Source organism: Pelophylax lessonae (assembly GCF_965119305.1).
Source record: "Pelophylax lessonae genome assembly, chromosome: 3".
Lineage (NCBI taxonomy): Eukaryota > Metazoa > Chordata > Amphibia > Anura > Ranidae > Pelophylax > Pelophylax lessonae.
This window is the reverse complement of record NC_138770.1, coordinates 604,204,420-604,226,223: the sequence shown is the minus strand read 5'-3', so window position 1 is coordinate 604,226,223 and position 21,804 is coordinate 604,204,420. Positions and strand designations below refer to the sequence as shown.

The 21,804-nt window shown below is 44.9% G+C and overlaps 1 protein-coding gene across 2 annotated transcripts in view; it reads right to left on the bottom strand.

The window, feature by feature from the left end:
• LIN9 (lin-9 DREAM MuvB core complex component) overlaps positions 1-21,804 on the bottom strand; it is a 120,105-nt gene that overhangs the window by 70,325 nt on the left and 27,976 nt on the right. The window contains exons 2-5 of one of the 2 annotated variants that reach the window (XM_082251640.1): positions 21,054-21,086; positions 18,128-18,219; positions 15,218-15,322; positions 13,178-13,311 (exon numbers count right to left, since the gene is read on the bottom strand). In XM_082251640.1, the coding sequence (XP_082107766.1) occupies positions 13,178-13,311; positions 15,218-15,322; positions 18,128-18,219; positions 21,054-21,086 (364 nt within the window). The remainder of the gene's footprint in view (positions 1-13,177; positions 13,312-15,217; positions 15,323-18,127; positions 18,220-21,053; positions 21,087-21,804) is intronic. The other variant, XM_082251641.1, reaches the window with a different exon arrangement.

Here is a 21,804-nt window from a genome sequence, read left to right as displayed (position 1 = left end):
CTGACTTACCATGCCTTGTTCTGCTGTGTGTGCGTGTGTGTGCGGCTGTAGGCCCAGGAATGCCTAGGCACATCACATACCAGAAAGTTCACTGCTATTTCTCAGAAGAAATGCAAGAAAACAAAAATGGACATTTTGTAGATTACTGCTTAGGCGAAATTACCTTTTCTAGATATTTCTTATGACATAGCACACCATCATTTCTTTGAGTTCAGCTCCACTCAAGTCTTTTAAAAGCAATATTTAACCACTTCAGCCCTGGAAGGATTTGCCCCCTTAATGACCAGGCCCTATTCTGCGATACGGTAATGCGTTACTTTAACGGACAAGTGCGTTGTCGTGCGACGCTGTACCCAAACAAAATTGATGTCCTTTTTTCCCCACAAAGAGTTTTCTTTTGGTGGTATTTGATCACCCGTGTGATTTTAAATTTTTGCACTATAAAACAAAAAAAGAGCGACAATTCCTGGGAAAAAAAAATATATTTTTCACATTCTGCTATAGGACATTCCCCAAAAAAAAAAAATAAACATTTTAGGCCAATTTGTTTTCTGCTACATATTTTTGATATATATAAAAAAAAAAAAAAAAATCGCAATAAGTGTATTTTGATTGGCTTGCGCAAAAGTTATCGCGTCTACCAACTAGGGGAAAGATGTCACTTTAATTTCTTTTTTTACAAGTAATGGCAGCGATCTGCGATTTTTAGCGGGACTGCGACATTGCGGCGGACAGATCGGAAGCAGTGAAGGGGTTAACCATGTGGGTGATCAAATGGGTTAATGTATGCCTGTATGCTTACTGTATGAGTGGGGGGATTCTGTGACAGGCACAGACAGATCGCAGTTTTAGCTTAGCTGAAACTTCAGATTTGTCCCTGACTGTCTCACAGAAGATCTGCCTGCTTTATTTACATAAGCGGGGGGGGTCTGCTCTCTGTTCACCGGACGATCGCGGGAGGAAGGCGGCAATCGCCGGCCCGCCTCCCGCTGTGTCTAAACACGCCGCCGAAACCCCTTCCCCTCCAGTCACGTAGTACTACGTGACTGGACCCAGGGGAGCTGCACTGCCGCAGTAATATTACTGTGGGCAGTCGGCAAGTAGTTAAATCTAAAACTACTCTATCCATGGTAACAGAACAAACAGCGCTGTCACTCAACTACTATTAGGATAAAAATCTAGTAAAACTGCGGTTTGGGGGGGGGGGGGGGGGGGGGACTCTGAAAAACAATTGCTGCTTTATTACTATTGATAGACTGCATCATATACACGTGAATATTAAAAAAAATCTGAATATCAACAAAAAGTTAATTTCAGTGATATATTTCAAGCATTTTTATTTTATTTTGATCATTATGGCTTACAGCTAGTGAAAAACTCCATGAGACCAATAAAAAAATTAAAAAAATTGATTTTTGTATGAACTTACCGTAAAATCCTTTTCTCTGCTGTTCATTGACAACACAGCTCAAGATATTCTTGAACCTTGGGTTTATGCTGCCCCCTACAGGAGGAGGACACTAGGCGGAAAAAAAAATACAGGTATACTCGCACTTCCTGCTATAGGTCTTCAGTTTTGTAACAAGCAGTGTCCAAAGAACATAAAACCCAACTCAAAAGAGGGGCGGGTGCTGTGTCCGTCAAACATCAGAGAAAAGGATTTTACGTTAAGACAAAAATCCAGTTCTCCCTTTCATTCATTGACTGGCACAGCTCCGGATCTTCTTGACCCTCAAAGAGGACTAATCCTCTCCAACAGTGGCCTGCAAAGGTTTGCGGCCAAAAGAAGCATCCACAGAGGCCAACATATTCACCTTATACAATTTTGTGAAACTGTGCACGGACGACCAGGTGGTCGCCTTGCAAACCTGATGATGGAAGACCCATTAAGTGCTCTTGTAGAATGCGTCTTAACAGAGAAAGGAAAAAAATAAATAAAATAAAAATGATCTGACATTGTCATTGCGTTCACCTCCATCCCTAACTGTATACAAAAAAGAAAAACATTTGCCCTGGTGGGACTTTGAGGTGAACGAAATAGTCACTTTGGGCCTGATGGGCTAAAAGGTGAGAAACCAATTTGGGATGCACTATAGATGTCCTCTAACTTTACAAGGCACGTATCATATATTGGTTGATACACATTAATAACTATACACTTTCTCATACATGGATTCATTCTAATTCCTTTTCCTTTGTTCTCTTATCTTGGAATCCTCATCACTCTTATCACTCTTTCTTTCAGCACATCTACATATTTGCATATTATATATATATTATATATATATATATATATATATATATATATATATATATATATATATATATATATATATATATATATATACACACACCACTCCGGTACCTCCCCCCCCTTTTATTTTCTTTGATCTCCAAACACTGGTGTTGTTACTTATATATACACATATACAACTATACTCTTTCTGTGATCACTAATGTGATGCAGCATATATTATAATATACTGACATACATATATACAATTTCTTTCAGCCAGTTCTATGGAAACCAAGATTATATCATACTCTTCACATGTATGTTCTCGCCTGGCCCCCCATTTGGTTGCTGCAGATTCTGACCCCTTCGGCTCCTGGGTTGGACCTGGTGCCTTCTGCCTTTGGCAGCGCCATGCTCATCGGTTTGCCTAACCATATGTGAGTGTGGATCTCCCCACATGGGTTACATATTTTATTGAGTTTCCGCACTCATTGTTTAGCACTATTATCATTCCATACTGATATAGATTTATTTTTTAGACACGTTCATGCATCATTACTCCTGAGTGGGCATTCGACCCACGAAACGCATTGAGTTCAAAAACTACATATGTGACAATTTATATGTTATGCTGGTATTTCATCCTGCCATCATGTTTTATATGCAATTCAATGATGCCTGTATGGAATATTAGTCATGTACTTTATGCATGTTGTATGGTCATGTATTTTATGCATGTTGTTTTACAATAAACTTTTACTTATCAAAGTGACTATTTCGTTCACCTCAATTAAAGTCCCATCAGGGCAAATGTTTTTCTTTTTTGTAACAGGGAAAGGAAGATCCTGACCCTTAATGGAATAGGCCTGCAACACAGTCTGTCTGATCCACCTAGAAATGGTCACAGCAGACAAGGACAAAAAGAGAATCTGATTTTCGGAATGACCCAGTCGCTGCCAGGTACACCCTGATTGCTCGAACCAAATCCAAAGAATGTAAGGCAATCTCTTTAGGATGCTTAGGACACAAGGAAGGCAACACAATGTCTTCATTTAAATGGAAACCAGAGATGACTTTAGAAAGAAACAACTGTCAGGGACAAAGCACCACTTTATCTCTGTGAACCACCAGATAGGGTGAAAGACATGACAACACAGCCAGCCGACAGTAATTTCCACCAAGAAGGCTACCCTATGTGACAGAGAAACCTCACGAATATTTTCAAAAGGCTGTTTCTGAAGAACAGACAGCACCAAATTGAGGTCCCACGGAGGTAACAGATCTCACCGGGGGAGCCAGGTAGTGGACACCCTGAACAAAGGTGAGAACCAAAAAAAATTTGTGGCCAATGAGCGCTTAAAAAAAAAAAAAAAAATCGCCAGGGCCGAAATCTGTCCTTTGGTGGTACCCTAGGCCAAACGCTGATCTACACCTCTTTGGAGAAACTCAACACGAGACATCAAAAAGGAATGGGGGGGGGGGGTGGGAGACCCCCTGAGACTCATATCAAGCAAAGTACATCTGTATAGAAGTAGATTTTGTAGCTTTTAACAGTGTAGGAATCACCGATTCAGACACCCCTCTACCCTTCTATCCTTCAGCACCAGGCTTTCAACAGCCAAGCCATTAAAGCCAGCGACTGTAAAGCAGGATAGAAAATCAGTTCTTGAGCCAACAGGATGTTCTCGGAGAAGAAGTCTCCAAGGGATATTGGCGACCAGCCACACTAGGTCTGCATACCATGCCCTGCGAGGCCAGTCTGAAGCCACTAGGATGACCAGAATCACTTCTGCCTCAATTATTTGCAGGAGTCTTGGCAGAAGAGTTATCGGGGGAAATGCGTACATCAGACGATACTGGCCCAAAGGAGCCACAGAGCATCTGAGCAGAGACCTTGCTACGAGCCTTTGCACCTTCCTGTTATTTTATTATTATCTCTATTGAGACGAGAGGCCAACAAGTCCACGTAGGGAGTCCTTCACTGGAGACAGTCGGTCAAACACCTCCCTGGTGGAGAGACCATTCTCCCTGATCCAGATCTGCCGACTGAGGTAGTCCGCCTGCCAATTTTCTACCCCTGGAATGTGCACAGCAGAAATGGCTGGAATGAACCGTTCTGCCCACCTTTGAATGCCGGCTACTTCCCGGGCCGCTAGGACACTTTTGGTACCCCCTTGATGACTGACATATGCTCCGGCTGTGGCATTGTCTGAATCCTTACCCGGCGCCCCTGCAGACGAACCATCCATTGGGTCAGGCAAGGCCTGATCGCTCGAACATCCAGGATATTGATCGGCAGGCTGGACTCGTCCAAAGCCCCTGAGCACAATCCGTGCCCAGACACCTCCCCACCCGGACAGGCTGTCATCCGCAGTGACCACCGCCCAGTACAGGGGGAGAAAGGACTTTCCCTGTCGAAGCACTGGAGAGCGGAGCCACCGAATCAGGGATCTCCTTGTACCCTGGCTCAACAGGATCAGATTGTCTTGAGACTGCGAGTTCTTATTTCATTTGGCAAGAATCTCTTTTTGCAGAGATTTGGTATGGAACTGAGCAAACGGAGCCGCCTCAAAAAGGTGGAGACCATGAAGCCCAGCACTTGCATACAAGTCCTGAGAGATGACCGCCGGCTGGACAACAGGAACTGTATCGCATCCTGCAACTTCTGGAGTTCCACCCCCAGAAGAAACACCCGGGCTTAGGCCATGCTCAGGGTCAGACCCAGATAGTCCAGCTTGATGGACGGGACCAGAACAGATTTTTGAAAATTCACTTTCCATCTGAACTCTTGACACACTGAAATGTCCAGACTGTCTTTTAAGGCATTCGGAGACTCTGCACGCAGAAGGAGGTCGTCCCAAGTACCCCAGTACCGCAATCCTCTTATGCCTTAGCAATGCTAACACCGGGGCCAAAACTTTTATGAACACCCGAGGAGCAGAGGCGGGACCAAAGGGTAACGCCACAAATGGATAGTGCTCCTTGCCCATGGCAAAGCGAAGGAAACTGCTGATGCCTGACATATACGGATATGAAGCTAAGCGTCCTTGATAGCAATAGAGGCCAGAAATTCCCCCTGATGAAAGTGATGCCACTAGCGTGCGAAGAGACTCCATCTGAAATTTCTGAAACCGCACAAAGCGGTTCAAGTCCTTGAGGTTCAGAATTGGACAGACCATGCCTTCCTTCCTGGGAACAGTAAATCGGTTTAAATAAAACCCCTAAAAAAGCGTTCTGATTCCGGTAAAATGACCCCTTGTAAAAAGCAGACCCTCCAACGCCCGAAGAAGACCTCGTAGGCAATCTGGGGCCAAATGCAGGTTGAAAGGGAAGAACCTTGCCGGAGGCCCGGAACTCGATCTTGTAACCGGACCGAATCAACTCGTGGACCCATTTGTCTTGAATCAAGGAGGTCCACGGATGCAGAATGAAGAAACGAAAATGTCACCCCAGCCCAGATATGGATGAGGGTGCCCCTTCAGGCAGAAGCAGGCTTGTCTGTGGTCCCGGAGGAGTCCACTCTCGACTTACCAGGACAGGGCCTCTTGGAACCCCCTGCGGGGTTACTGACGGATTTTGTTCCCTGGTCCTTAGATCCCCAGGGACGAAAGGACCGCTTATGGGCAGAGAAGAAAGGGCCACGTTTGCGACGAGACTCTTTGCTCCTGGTAGTCTGTGGAAGCAGAGTACTCTTACCTCCAGTAAGTCCCTAGCTAAAAAAAAAAAAAAAGCTTGAAAAAGGAGGACTGGATTTGTTTGGGTTGTGCAAGGACCAAACAATTTATCGTAATTCAGAGATCAGCTAAGAACTGGATTTTTGACTTACCTTAAAATCCTTTTCTCTTAAGTTCATTAACAAACACAGTCCTTTGATCCATATCAGTAGGGTTATACTGCCCCATACAGGAGTAGGACACTAGGCAGAAAAAAAAGTTCTGGCTACGCCTATGGGCAGTTTTGTATCAAAGCAGTGTCAGAAAAGTAACACCAACCTAACTCCAGAAACAAGAAAAAGGTATTGGTGTTCCAATACATCAGGCCCCGAGTCGGCCCCACAGGGACCCGTGCATTTGAAAGGAAACACCCAACCTTGGACTTTATAGGCAGAGATCAATTGGCATAGGTAGATAAATAATATATTAGGACAACTATTAAAATACAATACTTTTATTAATACATGTATTAATAAAAGTATTGTATTTTAATAGTTGTCTTTATATTATTTATCTACCTATGCCAATTGATCTCTGCCTATAAAGTCCCAGGTTGGGTGTTTCCTTTCAAATGCACGGGTCCCTGTGGGGCCGACTCAGGGCCTGATGTATTGGAACACCAATACCTTTTTCTTGTTTCTATACGTTTCTAGGGATGTGGCATGACCTCTCTTGGCTTATTGACATTTAGAGTTTTGCACCCAATACGTTTTTACCAACCTAACTCCAAATAGAAGAAGGACAGGTACTGCGTCTCAACGAACTTGAGAAAAGGATTTTACGGTAAGTCAAAAATCCATTTTCATTGACGGACGCAGTCCTCTGATCCATATCAGTAGTGACGTCCCAAATCAGTGCCATAAAATGAGGGGTGGGAACAGCAGAGAACAACAAGTCCCCAAGGCTAAACACAGCTAACCTGGCAACATAGGACTCATCAGAACAAAAAGATGAGGCCCACCTGAAACAAACAGTAAACACCCTCAAGGAAGGCCAAAAGCTCTCCAGACAGCAGCCAGCAAAATGTTGCGGCCAAAAGAGGCATCTGCAGATGAGAGCATGTCCTCCCTATAAAAATTGGTAAAAATGTGAACAGACGACCAGGTAGCTGTCTTGCAACCTGAAGCACAGATGCCTGTATGGCGAAAAGCCCAGGAAGCACTAGGCACCTGAGTAGAATGCCCCGAAACAGGGAAGGTAGGACCTGACCCTTAATTGAAAAAGCCTGCACCATCATCTGTCCGATCCATTTGAAAACAGTCGCAGCAGAAAAAGGCAGCCCTGTTCTTGGGCCATCCATGAGTACAGAGAGCGAACCTGACTCATGAAAAGACTCAGTAGTTGCCAAGTACACCTTGAGTGCCCGAACTACATCCAGAGTAAGCCCACCTTTTGTAATAAGGTAGGCAGAGGATACCGCCAAATACTTGCAAAAGGAGGTTCTTGAACTGACTGCACCAAATCAAGGTCCCCAGTTGGCGATGGAGGTCGCACCGGAAGTACCAACCCCTGGAAGAAGTTACGCAACAGGGAAAGGGCGGCCAACGGCCTTTGGAAGAAAATTGCCAAGCCGAAACCTGACCCTCGATAGTACTCAAGGCCAACTTTTGATCAACTCCCCGTTGAAGGAGAGCCAAGATCCAGGCCACCGAGTAAGAGCGAGGAGGAGCCCAAAGAGACTTACACCACGCAATATACGACTTTCTCGTACAATTAAAAATCATCCTAGAAGTCGCTCCCCACGCTTTAAGCAGGGTGGGAATCATTAATGCAGACAATCCCCTGCCCTTCAGTCCCTGGCTTTCAACAGCCAAACCGACAAAGCCAGCGACCGCAAAGCAGGATGGAAGATTGGCCCTGGAGACAATAAATCCTCTCTGAGAGGAAGTCTTCAAGGAGCGCCTGCGGCTAGCCTGACCGGGTCGGCGTACCAAGCTCGGCGAGGCCAGTCCAGAGCCACGAGAATGAAAAGAATCCCTTCCGCCTCGATCCTGCAAAGAAGCATTGGCAGCAACTTGAGAGGAGGAAAAGCAGACAAGAGGCCGATACTGACCTTGGCCTATCCGTGATCGCTCACACATGACGTTGCCGCCGTCATCCTAGTGAAGGTGACCATGCTAAACTTCTCAGCATCATTCATGCGGAACTTAGCATAAGTTTTTGCCTACGACAGAACCCATGGTGCCACCAGTGCATCTGCCAGAGGGTCCCAGGGGCGGGCCACAAACCTCTGCATCATCCAATTGATGCGACGCCAACAGATCCACGTCTGGAGTACCCCAACGAAGACACAACTGCTGGAACACCTCCCGATGAAGGGGCCATTCCCCTGCATTAAAGGCCTGTCGACTGAGGCAATCCGCCTGCCAATCTTCCAAACCTGGAAATGGAACAGCGGAGAGAGCTGTAACAAGGCACTCTGCCCAACAAAGAATGCCTATCCCTTCCAAGACCGCAAGGACACCCTTGGTGCCCCCTAGGTGAATGACATAAGCCATGTCGCGGCATAGGCCAAATGAATGTGCACTGGATAGCTGCAGGTGCCCGGTCCAGTGAACTAGGCAAAGCCAGATTGCTCTCAGCTCCAGGACATTGATCGGTAACCTGGATCCTCCAGGGACCATACTCCCTAAGCAGAGAACCTGCCGAAGACTCCTCCCCACCCGACAGGCTTGCATCCGCGGTGACAATTGTCCAGTAAAAAGGGGAAGGAAAGATTCCAGATCAAGACTCCCTGGACACCTGGCTCAACCGGATCCGAGTGTCCAGAGAGTTTGGATTCTAGACCCATGTAAGGATTGCCGTCTGGGGGATCCCCGAGAGAGATTAAGTGAAAGAGACCATCCGAAAAAAGACGATATCATCAGTCCCAAAACTTGCATGCAGTTCCGAAGGGATGACCACCTGCTGGATGGTAACAGTTGAACCGCAGTCTGAAGTTCCAAGAGTTTTTCCCCTGAGGGATAAACACCTAGACTGAGGACGAGTCCAAAGTCAGGCCCAGATAGTCCAGTCTCATGAAAGTGACCAGGGATGACTTCTGAAGGTTCAGAACCTACCCAAACTCTTCCAGAGTTCTCATGGTGACTTCCAAATTCGTCGTCAGCACCGTAGGGGACTCCACACGGAGAAGCAGATCGGCCAGGAACCCAGGATTGATACACCCCGCTGCCGCAACAGGGCCAGGAACACCTTTGTGAAAACCTGAGGAGCAGAAGCGGGACCAATGGGTAACGCCACAAAGCGATAGAAAACCTTCCCCATGGCAAAAACGGAGAACCCGTTGGTGTCTTGCACAAAAACGGGATGAGAAGGTAGGCATCTGATGTCTATGGAGGCCAGGAATACCCACGATGTAAGGAAGCCATCATCGTGTGAACTGATACCAAGCCTTAATGAACCAGAGCCTGAACTGCCCCATAGAGTGCCTGTAAGCGATCCGGGGACAGCCGTACATTGGAAAGGAAAACCTTACCGGAAAAAAACGGATCGAAACTCGATCTTGCAACTGGACTGCATGACCTCCTGAACCCAGATGCTTGGGAACCGGGCCAGCCGCAGGTCCAGGAACCGAGAAAGACGTGCCCCCTCCCCATATATGGGTGATGACGCACCTTCAGGCCGAGTAGGCCTTGTCCGCAGATCTGGAAAAAAAACGCTCTTGGTCACCAGACCAGAGTTGTATGGAAACACCCGAGGAAGTCTTGAAGGACTTCGCCACATCGACTGGAAGGAGGGACGAAGAAACTGTGAGCCAAGGAGGGGGGACCCCGCCTGTGGAAGAAAAGCACTCTTCCCCCACGTTAGACCCTTACATAATGTCATCCAGGGCAGCGCCAAACAGGCGATCCCCCTGAAAAGAGAGATCTATTAAGGCCTTCTTAGAAGTTTGATCCGCAGACCAACACTCCATCCAAGTATACGCTGGACAGCCACCGCCGAAATCGACAGGTGACCCAATAAAGGAGCTGTGTCAAGCGCAGAATCGCAAACAAATTGCAGCCCCTGCGCCAGCTGGTCCAACTGCTCCACCAGGGCAGGAGGGACTTGCTCCTCACCAAGTCACGGCGTTGGAACTCCGCCCATCAGGCAGAGTCTGTGTGGCAAAGGCAATCATAAACACTGTTCCCAGTGCAGACCCCCCAGGTCCTTAAAGGATGGGGATTCCTCCACCAGAACAACAGTAGTCCTATTCAGCCTGGAGACCGGTAGGTCCCCCGTAGGTGGAACAGTCCACTTTACCAGAGACTCCTCAAAAGGGTAACATCTAGAAGCTGCTTAGATACCCCAGGGGAATGTCTCAGACGGTCCCATTCCTCATGAGAATGCTAGAAAATTAAGCTGCTCCGGATGGCATGTGAGTGCCAGATGCCACCTGTGCCCTAGGCACAGCCGCCGCTGCATCCTCTAAATTGCAGGGTGTCACGCACCTAAACAGCCAGCATCCACCAGCGCCTTGATCATGCGCGGCAGGGGAGGTAGAAAGGTCATCCTCATTATCCGAGGAGACAGGGCACAAGGTAACAGACCCGGCAGGGAGGCCCACGTCTGCGGCGGCTAAGTCAGACTCAGAATCCGAGACATCAGATGAGGCAGGGGTAGGTGGGGAAACGTTTCAGCGCACCTCTCTCAAGGCCACCTCCACCCGGGCCCAAATACTTCCTGAACTGCCGAAAATGCATTGATGGAAAGTGGAGAACCGGAAAGCCAAAAATTACTTTTTTTTTTTCAAAGAGCGGAAAAGAGCGGCCCCACAGCGCTTCTGCGCCCCCCCCCCCCCGGAGATCAGGCATGCCCTAATGAACCCCCACAGAGAGAGAGACTACCCTCGGTATTTCACTGTCCCCAGCAGTGGCAGCTGGTCAATAGAGGGCGCACCCCCCCCTCAAGGCTAGTCACATTTAAAATCAGCATAAAAAAAAAAAAAAGCATACCTTTAATGGCAGCGGGGCGCCGGACACATTGCTGGCTATGAGAGGGGTGGGGGCTTTGGCATCACGTGCCTCTTTACTTGTAAGCTGATTGGCGTGACTCTAAAATGTCCTTGGGGCGCAGAGTGATGCGCCCCGAACACTCCCACTCGTGATTGCCGTCCTGTGATTGGCCCAGGACGTCGTAGGTGCGGTGCTTCGGCGTGACTGACTGCTTCCCTAACCTCATGCAGACGTTTCCATTGTCGCTCTCTCATCTCTGCTGGCTGCTGCTACACAGGACGCTGAGGACTCGAGTGAGGACGGGTCGGATGGACCGATTCAGAGAGGTGTGAGCTTAGTTCTTAGTTGCTTTCAGTCTCAGTTCTTGTTGAGTTCAGATCGGGCTGTGGGGCTGCCTGACTGGGGGAAGGAGGAATCAGCATCAGCCCTTTTGTTTGCTGCAGAAGTATTGAAGCTCCATCTGCTGGCTGAGGGTGGCAGGACCTCCCTGGCTGATTGTGGAGGGAGGAGAAAAGGTGAACAGAAAATGCTTTGTGCCCAAACAAAATAGTGGTTCTAGATTGAGGCACAGACTCACCCATATACAGGCATAACAAATGCTATTCTAGTAATACATATAGCATCTTTAAATTATTACAAGCCTCCGATGCTAAATCATCTTCTCTTATGAAAGCATTTGCTCTGAGACCTATTAAAAACTTCTAATATTTAGTCTAATATTTCAGTGAAATGCAGTCTCAAGACTGGTTTTGTAGCTGAGAATACTAAAGTAGCATTTGTAAATTATTTTCTAGTTTTAACCCTGGGCTGCAGTTTGATAGACGAGGAAAGTACCAGTTTGTTTACTATGTAGTCCTATCAGATGCTGATAGTTTAACCCTGTGCACAAAAGTGGTCTAGCATTTTTTCAATGCCACAGAGGGTGTTATGTTCAGTATGATTGAAGATGCATAGCATTTTAATTCCATAGCAGATCTTTTTTTTTTGTTTGTGCATGTAGTCCTGCATATATAATACCAAAAAGAAGGGTGGAACGGAGTGGGTAGAGTCTATAAGGGGTGGGTGGGGCTTATGAGAAGTGAGAGGGGTCAAAAACGAAGGGCGGGGTCTGTCGCCCCACCATCTTAAAACTTCACCAGCCGCCACTGGTCCCCAGATAAGCAATCGTAATAGGGTAGGTCTCAGCGACGGCTCAGTGAAAGGAAGTGAGCCAGGAGGCTGCCAAAAATCACCTTCAGGCACACCCACCAGCCTTCACAGCAAAGAATCCACCGCAAAATGGCTGAAAACGGGTGTACCAAGATGGTCGCTGTCATAGAAGCAGACGAGACTACAAGAAAATAGCGGACCCGTGGTAACCAGAACCCACAGGGGGACCCCTTGCCAGCCCTCCTAACACCATCCAGCTGGAGGAACCCACTGAGGCGCCCCCCCCCCGATCGGCCAAGCGCTGCGGACGGCGTATTACCCGGCCACCCCATGTGGCCTGCAAACGAGGTCCCAGTCCCAGGTAGGCACAACATGACAGAGGGAAACCCATGAGTGTGAGGGTCCGACTAGCTCAGGGAGCGTCCACCCCAAAATACACCAGGGAAGGAGGAGGGGTGAACGTTTACTCACCGTACCAAAAACACAGACGGGGTTCTGTCTCCTGACAGAACCCCTCTCCACCGAAGTGTGGGGGCTGTCGGCCAAATAGGAACACTGACATAGGCCTAGACCCTGTCGTGTGCGACCTGGCGAGACGTTTAACTTGCGGGGCCAGTCCCCGTCCAGTGGGACTATGTCGCGGCTGACCCAGCGTGGAGCTAAAGCCTGCACGTGCTCACTAGCCAGACTGGGGTGACCACTAAATCTAGATATCCAGCCCGTCGCCCAGTCTGGCAGAGTTGCTTGAAGATCTCACAGGAGAAAATTCCAGAGAAAATGGCTAGCTAAAAAAGTTCTACATAAAAAAAAAATACTTAAATGCCAGGACCAAAGATCCCAGCAAGGAACTAGGTGCTTACTCCTGACTAGGCAGATTAAAACTGACATCCTATGCAGGAAGAGAGTGTGTGTACCCTCCAGGACTGCCAATAGGCGTAGCTAGAACTTTTTTTTCTGCCTAGTGTCCTACTCCTGTAGGGGGCAGTATAACCCTACTGATATGGATCAGAGGACTGCGTCCGTCAATGTACGATAGAGAAACTCCTATTACCTATAGTGCTTTTCAAAAGGGAAAATATAAGCATGGATTATTCGTTTTTATATGGGTGCAGGTTCAGATGTGAATTAGTCAGCAGAATACTCACTTGTCGATATTGGAATAAAACCATTCATATATACACCATTTATGTGCTTTGGGTAGTTTCAGTAGGTTTCGCAGCCTGTAGCCGATTTTTTGAGATGCTTTTTTCACCGGAGTAGTTGTAGTAGATGTAAACTTCTAGGTTAAAGCAAAAATTATTTTAAACCCTAGTTTGTAAATATATAGAAAATATCTTGAGCAGCTTCAGGATATATAGTCAAGCCACTAACAATCACTACAATAGCACTCATCTTGCATGTCTGAGTCCTGGTTTTTTTATTCCCACCTTGGATACTATCTGCATGGAGTATGGATGTTTATGATGTGTATGCTCTGTAAAGCACTTTCCAAATATGCTGTTGTAATATAAATACTATAGAGGTCTTCTAGTGCTCAAGGATTTTCTAGTTTATTTTGATATACAGAAGCTGTGGTTGATTCACAGAAGCTGAAATACAAAAACTGAAAAGAAGGAGTACCTGTATAACCACAGCAGACAAGATAACAGACCTTTCTTTACCACCAAACCTAAATACCATAAAATGTATGCAGCTCTGCATGCTGATCTATAAACGAGTTTCCCCATTTTGGACTATGATCTTCCAGGTGTAAAATTAAATTTATGAGGAGTCTCTCCTACCATAGCCTTACTATCGATATTTGGACAGCAAGTTCTGTCAAGTCGGGAAAAAAAAAAACATCTCGGATTTCTTCTTTCAGCTGCAAGGCAGCATATTTCCAGATTCTGGAAATCCAAGTCCACACCCTCTATCTTTTTGGTCAATAAAGCGAACAATACTATGCTGATGGAGGAGCTGCTAAAATGGCCTGCCCATTAGGGAATCTTGTTTCTTCCTTGCCTGGACCCCCTACCTCTGTCTTGCCCCCATTAAGATTCCTGATGCCTTCTGGCCTCAGATAGCAATGCATTTTGCGCTTTAGACACCTTGGCTGCTCTTTGTGGTTATTTCTTTTTATCCATTTTTTCGACTTGGGGGTCTTGCCATTACTTTTACACTACATTGCAGTTTCAACAGGGAAGCATAGCCTCCATTCCTCCATGTTTCTCTTTATTTTTATGATGATATATACTTTAGTGTTCTTTCTGCTCCCTGTGAGCTTTTGGCATTGTTACAGTTGCTTTTATTACATGCTATCCCCCTCAGCGTTTACATCTCAAAATGATAATGACTACTGTACTTGTTACTGGCTGATTGTTCGACATATATGTGCAAATGTATTCGGGTGCAAATGTATTCGGGAGATGTAAAGTAGTCATGTACCTGGTTTGTTTTCTTCCTGCACTAGTAAATAAAAAGTATATTCAATCTAAAAATATATGTTTCGTTCATTTCAAATTTAAAGAATAAGTTCATCTTCTGACAAAGTAATAAATGTATTATTTTTTGTTGCAAGCGCTTGTAAAGCATTGCACCTGTGATCAGTAGATCGCTGATGCCATGCAGGACTCCTGCAGACCTGTCAGTGTATCTGCTTGCTCGCACCTCGTACGAACAAGCTTATACACTGACAGGAAGAATCAATGAACAGCGACGTGGTAGTTTATGGAGAACTACAAGGCCAACTAAGACTGTCAGAACTTGTAGTTTTCGATTCACAGAGGATTGTGAATGAGTGATGTGGCCAGGTGGGTGGAGCCTCGTCTGGCCATGTTTTCATTTTTCAGCTGGCAGGGCGAGAAGATCCCCCGCTGTGACAGATAGCGGGGGCCGGTCCTTTCATAACCTGTTACACCCTGAATATGGGTGTAACATGCAATCAAAGGTGAACCTATTCTTTAAATTAAAAAAATGTTTTAGTGGACTTTTATTGTACCTCCTAGTTTTTTTGGCACTGGTGATGATGCTCGTTTTAAAACAGGACACCTAAGCAACAAACGCACAGTGATGGGTCTACCCCAAAACTATCAACACTTCCAGTTGGGAAATCGTGACTCGACAGACTGATAACTGTTTTTCTGGCAGGTTGCTATTGAACAGAACAAAAAAAGAATAAATCTACAAATCCTGTGGCTAAAACGGACCTGTGGTACAATGGCTGTTTTCTGGTTTCTTTTTGGTGATCTGGTGTTTATCTGGCGTTCCTCTTCTTCACAAACAAGCCGGCTTCGTTTGGAGCTCCTATGGGGCTGGGCGAAGGACGACAATTAAAACTGGACTCCAGCTATTTTATTTTTATTTTTTTAAATGGATAATGGTTAGAACCTCTGAAATCTGACATTTCTGATATGAATAAAGCTTTGTACCTCTTTATAACTTTGTCTATGACTGCCGTGCCACTTCACCCAGACTGCAGTCAATTCTCCTGTCATTCCAGCACCTGTTCTCTGCTTTTTAAGAATAGATCATGCTGCATTACCTGCTCCATCCTTCCCCCACCTCCAAATGTCTGTCTTCCTGTCAAGGCTGCATTTGGACCATTCCCTCCTCTATCTCGGTGCAATGGGGACCCAGTCCATTAACACTGTAGAAAATCGAACCCCTTCTGGTTGCCCCTGTTTTTAACAGTCTCAGATTTCACCCTCATATGGATTTACTTTCTTTGGATTGAACGCTACTGAGAATACTGTATAAAAAGCATGGGACTCTCAACACGTATGCATATGGAATGTTGATTAATACAGGGCAGACAATGAATGTACAGGGAGTGCAGAATTATTAGGCAAATGAGTATTTTTGAGGATTAATTTTATTATTGGACAACAACCATGTTCTCAATGAACCCAAAAAACTCATTAATATCAAAGCTGACTATTTTTGGAAGTAGTTTTTAGTTTTAGCTATTTTAGGGGGATATGTGAGTGTGCAGGTGACTATTACTGTGCATAATTGTTAGGCAACTTAACAAAAATCAAATATACAGTATACCCATTTCAATTATTTTTTTTTACCAGTGAAACCAATATAACATCTCAACATTCACAAATATACATTTCTGACATTCAAAAACAAAACAAAAACAAATCAGTGACCAATATAGCCGCCTTTCTTTGCAAGGACACTCAAAAGCCTGCCATCCATGGATTCTGTCAGTGTTTTGATCTGTTCACCATCAACATTGCGTGCAGCAGCAACCACAGCCTCCCAGACACTGTTCAGAGAGGTGTACTGTTTTCCCTCCTTGTAAATCTCACATTTGATAATGGACCACAGGTTCTCAATGGGGTTCAGATCAGGTGAACAAGGAGGCCATGTCATTAGCTTTTCTTCTTTTATACCCTTTCTGGCCAGCCACGCTGTGGAGTACTTTAACGCGTGTGATGGAGCATTGTCCTGCATGAAAATCATGTTTTTCTTGAAGGATGCAGACTTCTTCCTGTACAACTGCTTGAAGAAGGTGTCTTCCAGAAACTGGCAGTAGGACTGGGAGTTGAGCTTGACTCCATCCTCAACCCGAAAAGGCCCCACAAGCTCATCTTTGATGATACCAGCCCAAACCAGTACTCCACCTCCACCTTGCTGGCGTCTGAGTCGGACTGGAGCTCTCTGCCCTTTACCAATCCAGCCACGGGCCCATCCATCTGGCCCATCAAGACTCACTCTCATTTCATCAGTCCATAAAACCTTTGAAAAATCAGTCTTGAGATATTTCTTGGCCCAGTCTTGACGTTTCAGCTTGTGTGTCTTGTTCAGTGGTGGTCGTCTTTCAGCCTTTCTTACCTTGGCCATGTCTCTGAGTATTGCACACCTTGTGCTTTTGGGCACTCCAGTGATGTTGCAGCTCTGAAATATGGCCAAACTGGTGGCAAGTGGCATCTTGGCAGCTGCACGCTTGACTTTTCTCAGTTCATGGGCTGTTATTTTGCGCCTTGGTTTTTCCACACGCTTCTTGCGACCCTGTTGACTATTTTGAATGAAATGCTTGATTGTTCGATGATCACGCTTCAGAAGCTTTGCAATTTTAAGAGTGCTGCATCCCTCTGCAAGATATCTCACTATTTTTGACTTTTCTGAGCCTGTCAAGTCCTTCTTTTGACCCATTTTGCCCAAGGAAAGGAAGTTGCCTAATAATTATGCACACCTGATATAGGGTGTTGATGTCATTAGACCACACCCCTTCTCATTACAGAGATGCACATCACCTAATATGCTTAATTGGTAGTAGGCTTTCGAGCCTATACAGCTTGGAGTAAGACAACATGCATAAAGAGGATGATGTGGTCAAAATACTCATTTGGCTAATAATTCTGCACTCCCTGTATAACTAAAAGGCTATTTTTTTTTTAATTTGGTACAGTGGAGAGGGATTAGAGCACATCAGGTTTTTGCTGCCTGTTTATCGGTTCAGGAGATTCACCCTCTATTTGTCCTGCTTAGCATTATCCCCAAGAGTGAAAGTGTAAGAAATTCCCCAATTTCAGGTTGTCACCAGAACAGGAAGAGGGGAAATCTACCAACTGGGACACTAGTTCTAGTAACACCCCGAGATTCTCTCGCTTTGGAAGATTTCTTTTCACTGGACTATGGTACAGGAAGTGAAGGGAAATCTCCCCAATGGGGTACAGATGGCAAACAAAATTGACAGGGGTTAAAATTCTTCTTTTACTCCATCCAAAATAAGGAAAATGGTTTTGCCTATAGTTCTATTTTAAAGCCTACCTTTAGGGCAGAAGAACAATGCTTAGCTAACCTGGGCTACAATTGCCATCCTTCATCCGAGAGCTGGTAAACTTGGCAGGAAACACAATCTACTGAGCTTCTAAGTACTGAAAAATCCTCCCCTCCCCATTTTTACCTTATAACACACTCCCAGTACAACATAAAAAAATGACAGACTGCCCCTTGCTGTCCAACCAAACTTTTTTATAGTGAACATTTGCCCCAATATCTCAGACACTAAAAAATTAACATTGTGATGTAACTTTTTGCAATCTGACAGAAAATCTGAGGTCAATCAGAGTGTGCAGACAGGTAGGAACCCCCTATGTACTAACCACATCAGCAGCAGGGCTGTTTCCTCCTTTCCAGGTGGGAGTCTTCTGAGGTGAGCTGTATTTTTCATTCCACGTGTGCGACAAACCTCCTTCTGGGAAAAAAAAAGAGAAAGAAAAAAGGATTGTGTTTTTTTTTCCACCTAAGAAAATGAATAAAGCTATTGTGCTGACTAGACCCAAACTCATTTAATGGGGCACATATAAAAGGGGTGGGGGACACTAGGGGAAGTGGATGCAGCTCACCCCTGAGTAGGTCTTGAGATCCTAATGCACATATATAAAAAAAAAAAACATCAAGGTTTAGAGATTTATTGAATAGAATAAAGAGACAAAAATGCACTAATTAAAAGTGGATCAAGGCTTGGTAGGAAATTATGATTTGATAAAAGGGACTGTTCCGTTTCCTTAAAACATGTAACCACACCCCCTCTACTTCCCGTCATCATCACTTAGTTGAGAGAGGTGCCAATTGGAGTCACTGCTGCTGCTTATGTTTCAGCCTAATGCCTGACAGCTGTACTTCCACCAACAGGTTCCTGGCTGAACTCTGCTTCAGCCAACCACTTGCCTGCTAAGCTCTGCAGCCCCATGGTAATCCAGTGGAGTTCTTTATGGGTTTTTGACAAACCGTGACAAGGCACTTTTAAATTAGAAAGTGCATTTTTATTGTCTTTCATTCTTTTCAATAAATCTCTAAACCTAGATCGAGGCACCCTCTTGTTTGTTTTATGTTTTTTTCATCTTCATCTTATGAAAAGAGCTTGTCAAGTTTTGATTCATAGGCATGAATACAACCTGCCAAACATGACCTTAATTAGAAGCTGGTACAAAAATCAGTTTAAATGTATTCCTCCATAGCCTCCAAATGTAAATGAATTCATTTTGTGTGAACCAATTACCTTTGCGAGCATAGATATTGTCTTTCTAAAAAATAAAGTTGAAAGGGTTTTGTTATATAATCGGTTTGATAAGTACAAAGAAATATATGTAGATTCTACCACAAATCCTGCCCTTTGATAACTTCCTTCACTCTATGCAATTGCTGACTGTTCTTGATTATTGTTCCCATCTCTTTCTCTGTGGACAACTGACCACCCTTCACTATGGTTATGATGATGGATAGAGGGAGAGGTGTTCTGCAGTCCAGTCCTAAAAGGTGACAACACTGCTCCTCCATGAATACAGTAAGGGTTGTCACCCTAGAACAAATAGTGTTACTGTCAGGATCAACAGGTGACAGGAACAGAGTTAAAAAAAGAAGAAAACGAATGAAGCCACAACATCTAAGGACTGGTAAGCTGCAAAATATTACATTTTGGATTTGGATAACCTTTTTAACCACTTGCCGACTGCCCCATGTAGATTTACGGTGGCAGGGAAGCTCGGCTGCACATAATCATGTACACGTATCTGATTATGTGCACGTGGCAACGGTGGCGCACACGCCGCTGGAGCCGCGCTCCCGCTGTAATTAGACACAGCAGTAGCCAGACCGTGAGGGGAGCGGCGGCGATCGCCACTGGCCCTTCCGGGATCTTCACAGAAACCGACAGAAGACCCGCTTGCTTATGTAAACAAAGCAGGCGGGTCTTCTGTCACACAGGCAGAGAGAGAGATTAGAAGTGGCAGAGAGAGAGATTAGAAGTTTCAGCTAAGCTGAGACCCCGATCTCTCTGTGCCTGTCACAGAGCCATCTCCACAGTCAGTAAGCACAAACAGGCATACATTTAACCCTTTGATCACCCCATGTTAACCCCTTCCCTGCCAGTGTCATCAATACAGTAACAGGGCATATTATTTAGCACTGATTACTGTATTAATGTCACTGGTCCCCCAAAAATTGTCAAAAATGTCAGTTAGGGGTCTGATCTGTCCGCTGCAATGTTGCAGTCCCGCTAAAAATCGCTGATCGCCACCATTACTAATAAAAACAAAAAAATAAAAGAAGTCTAAAAATCTATCTCGTAGTTTGTAAACGCTATGACTTTTGTGCGAACCAATTAAAACGCGCTTCTTGGGGTTTTTTTTTTTTTACCAAAAATATGTAGCAGAAATACAAATTGATCTAAACTGCTAAAGAATTTTAAATTTTTTTTATTGGGAATGTTTTATAGCAGAAATTAAAAAAGATTTTGATTTTTTTTTTTCAAAATGGTCGCCTTTTTTTTTTTTTTTTAATAGTAGCGCAAAATCTAAAAACTGCAGAGGTGATCAAATACCACCAAAAGAAAGCTCTATTTGTGAGGAAAAAAGGACATCAATTGTATTTGGGTACAGCGTGGCACAACCGCGCAATTTTGAATTAAAGTAACGCAGTGCCGAATCGCAAAAAATGGCCTGGTCATTAAGGGGGTAAAACCTTCTGGAGCTGAAGTGGTTAAATGAATGCGGTAGACAGCGAAAGTTGTCTACAACCAACCACATTTATACTGACCTCTTTGATGCTGCAGCTGTGCCCTGTCAGGTCTAAGCCTGAGAACTGAGTGATTCTATGACCGCTGATTGCCCAGTTTTAGTTCTCGATCTTCTTGGAGTGGAGAGCAGAGACTGTAGTCATTGCTCTCTGCTCTTCCCCTCCAGTGCTCACTGACGGCACGTGAAGCTAGCTTTGGGTCTCAGCCGCACACCAAGTACCAGAGCCAGCTGTCGGTCATACAGCTGGGTAGATACCAACAATATGGTCCGGATCCTTCCGAAGCCTGGATCGGCTGTGACATCAGCTGACTCTGGGTCACAGGAGAGCAAAAGTAAGTGCACCCCTGACCTGGAAGAGATGTATGGCCAAAAAAAGCTTTGACCATATTTCTAATTTTAAAGTTTGGGTCTAAAGCAATGTATTCTAAGGGGCAGTGGCCAATGTCAACAAAAAATATTTAGCTTTTAGTAAAATCTTACAAAAATGATTTAGGAACCATGAATGTCTTACCTTTTAGACTAACAAGGGCCTTTGCAGAAGAATCTAGAGGGAAAAAAAAAACATTTAGAACTCTGAATGTATAAAATCTACATCTTGATGTAACGGAGAAACTAGGTACAAAATTGTAGTGCACCAAATCAAACATGAGCAGGAGATTACCAAGCTATGAGAGTTATCAGATCATGAAAGACAGCTTTTATTCTAAATATGGTTCTCCAAATCATGGGTGACTGTGCTGCTACTTTACCACACACAGAGCTCAGAAACTATGTGCTTGGGGGAAGAATATGCTCATTCCGGTGTTACCTACCAGTAGAATTATATATGTTGATTGAACTCCGAGCTTGTGCAGTCTGCTTTTAAAGGCCATTTTGGAAACAACAGACTCCCAAAGAGAATTAGGTGTTAGTGTGAAAATGGAGGCAGCATACACAGTAAACCTTCAAGGAGGAGAGCAAATCTGTAAATTTATTTCTAGCAATGTCTGTGCAGAGACATCACAGACATCTGACAAAAGCCATATAGGAAAATGTTAACATGTGGCAAAACATAATAGCCCTTTGATGGGAGAACACAAAACAAGCTAATATCCAAGTTACCATACACATCATGATATCAAAATATCTAATGCCAACCAAAAGCACTACACCAGAGGCAGCCATTGTCTGACTTATGGAAGAGGTGTTTGTTTCCGCATATTGCATAGCAGTGTATGGCTCATGTCTACAGCCTAAAAGATGAGATCTAAGGTACTGTCAGT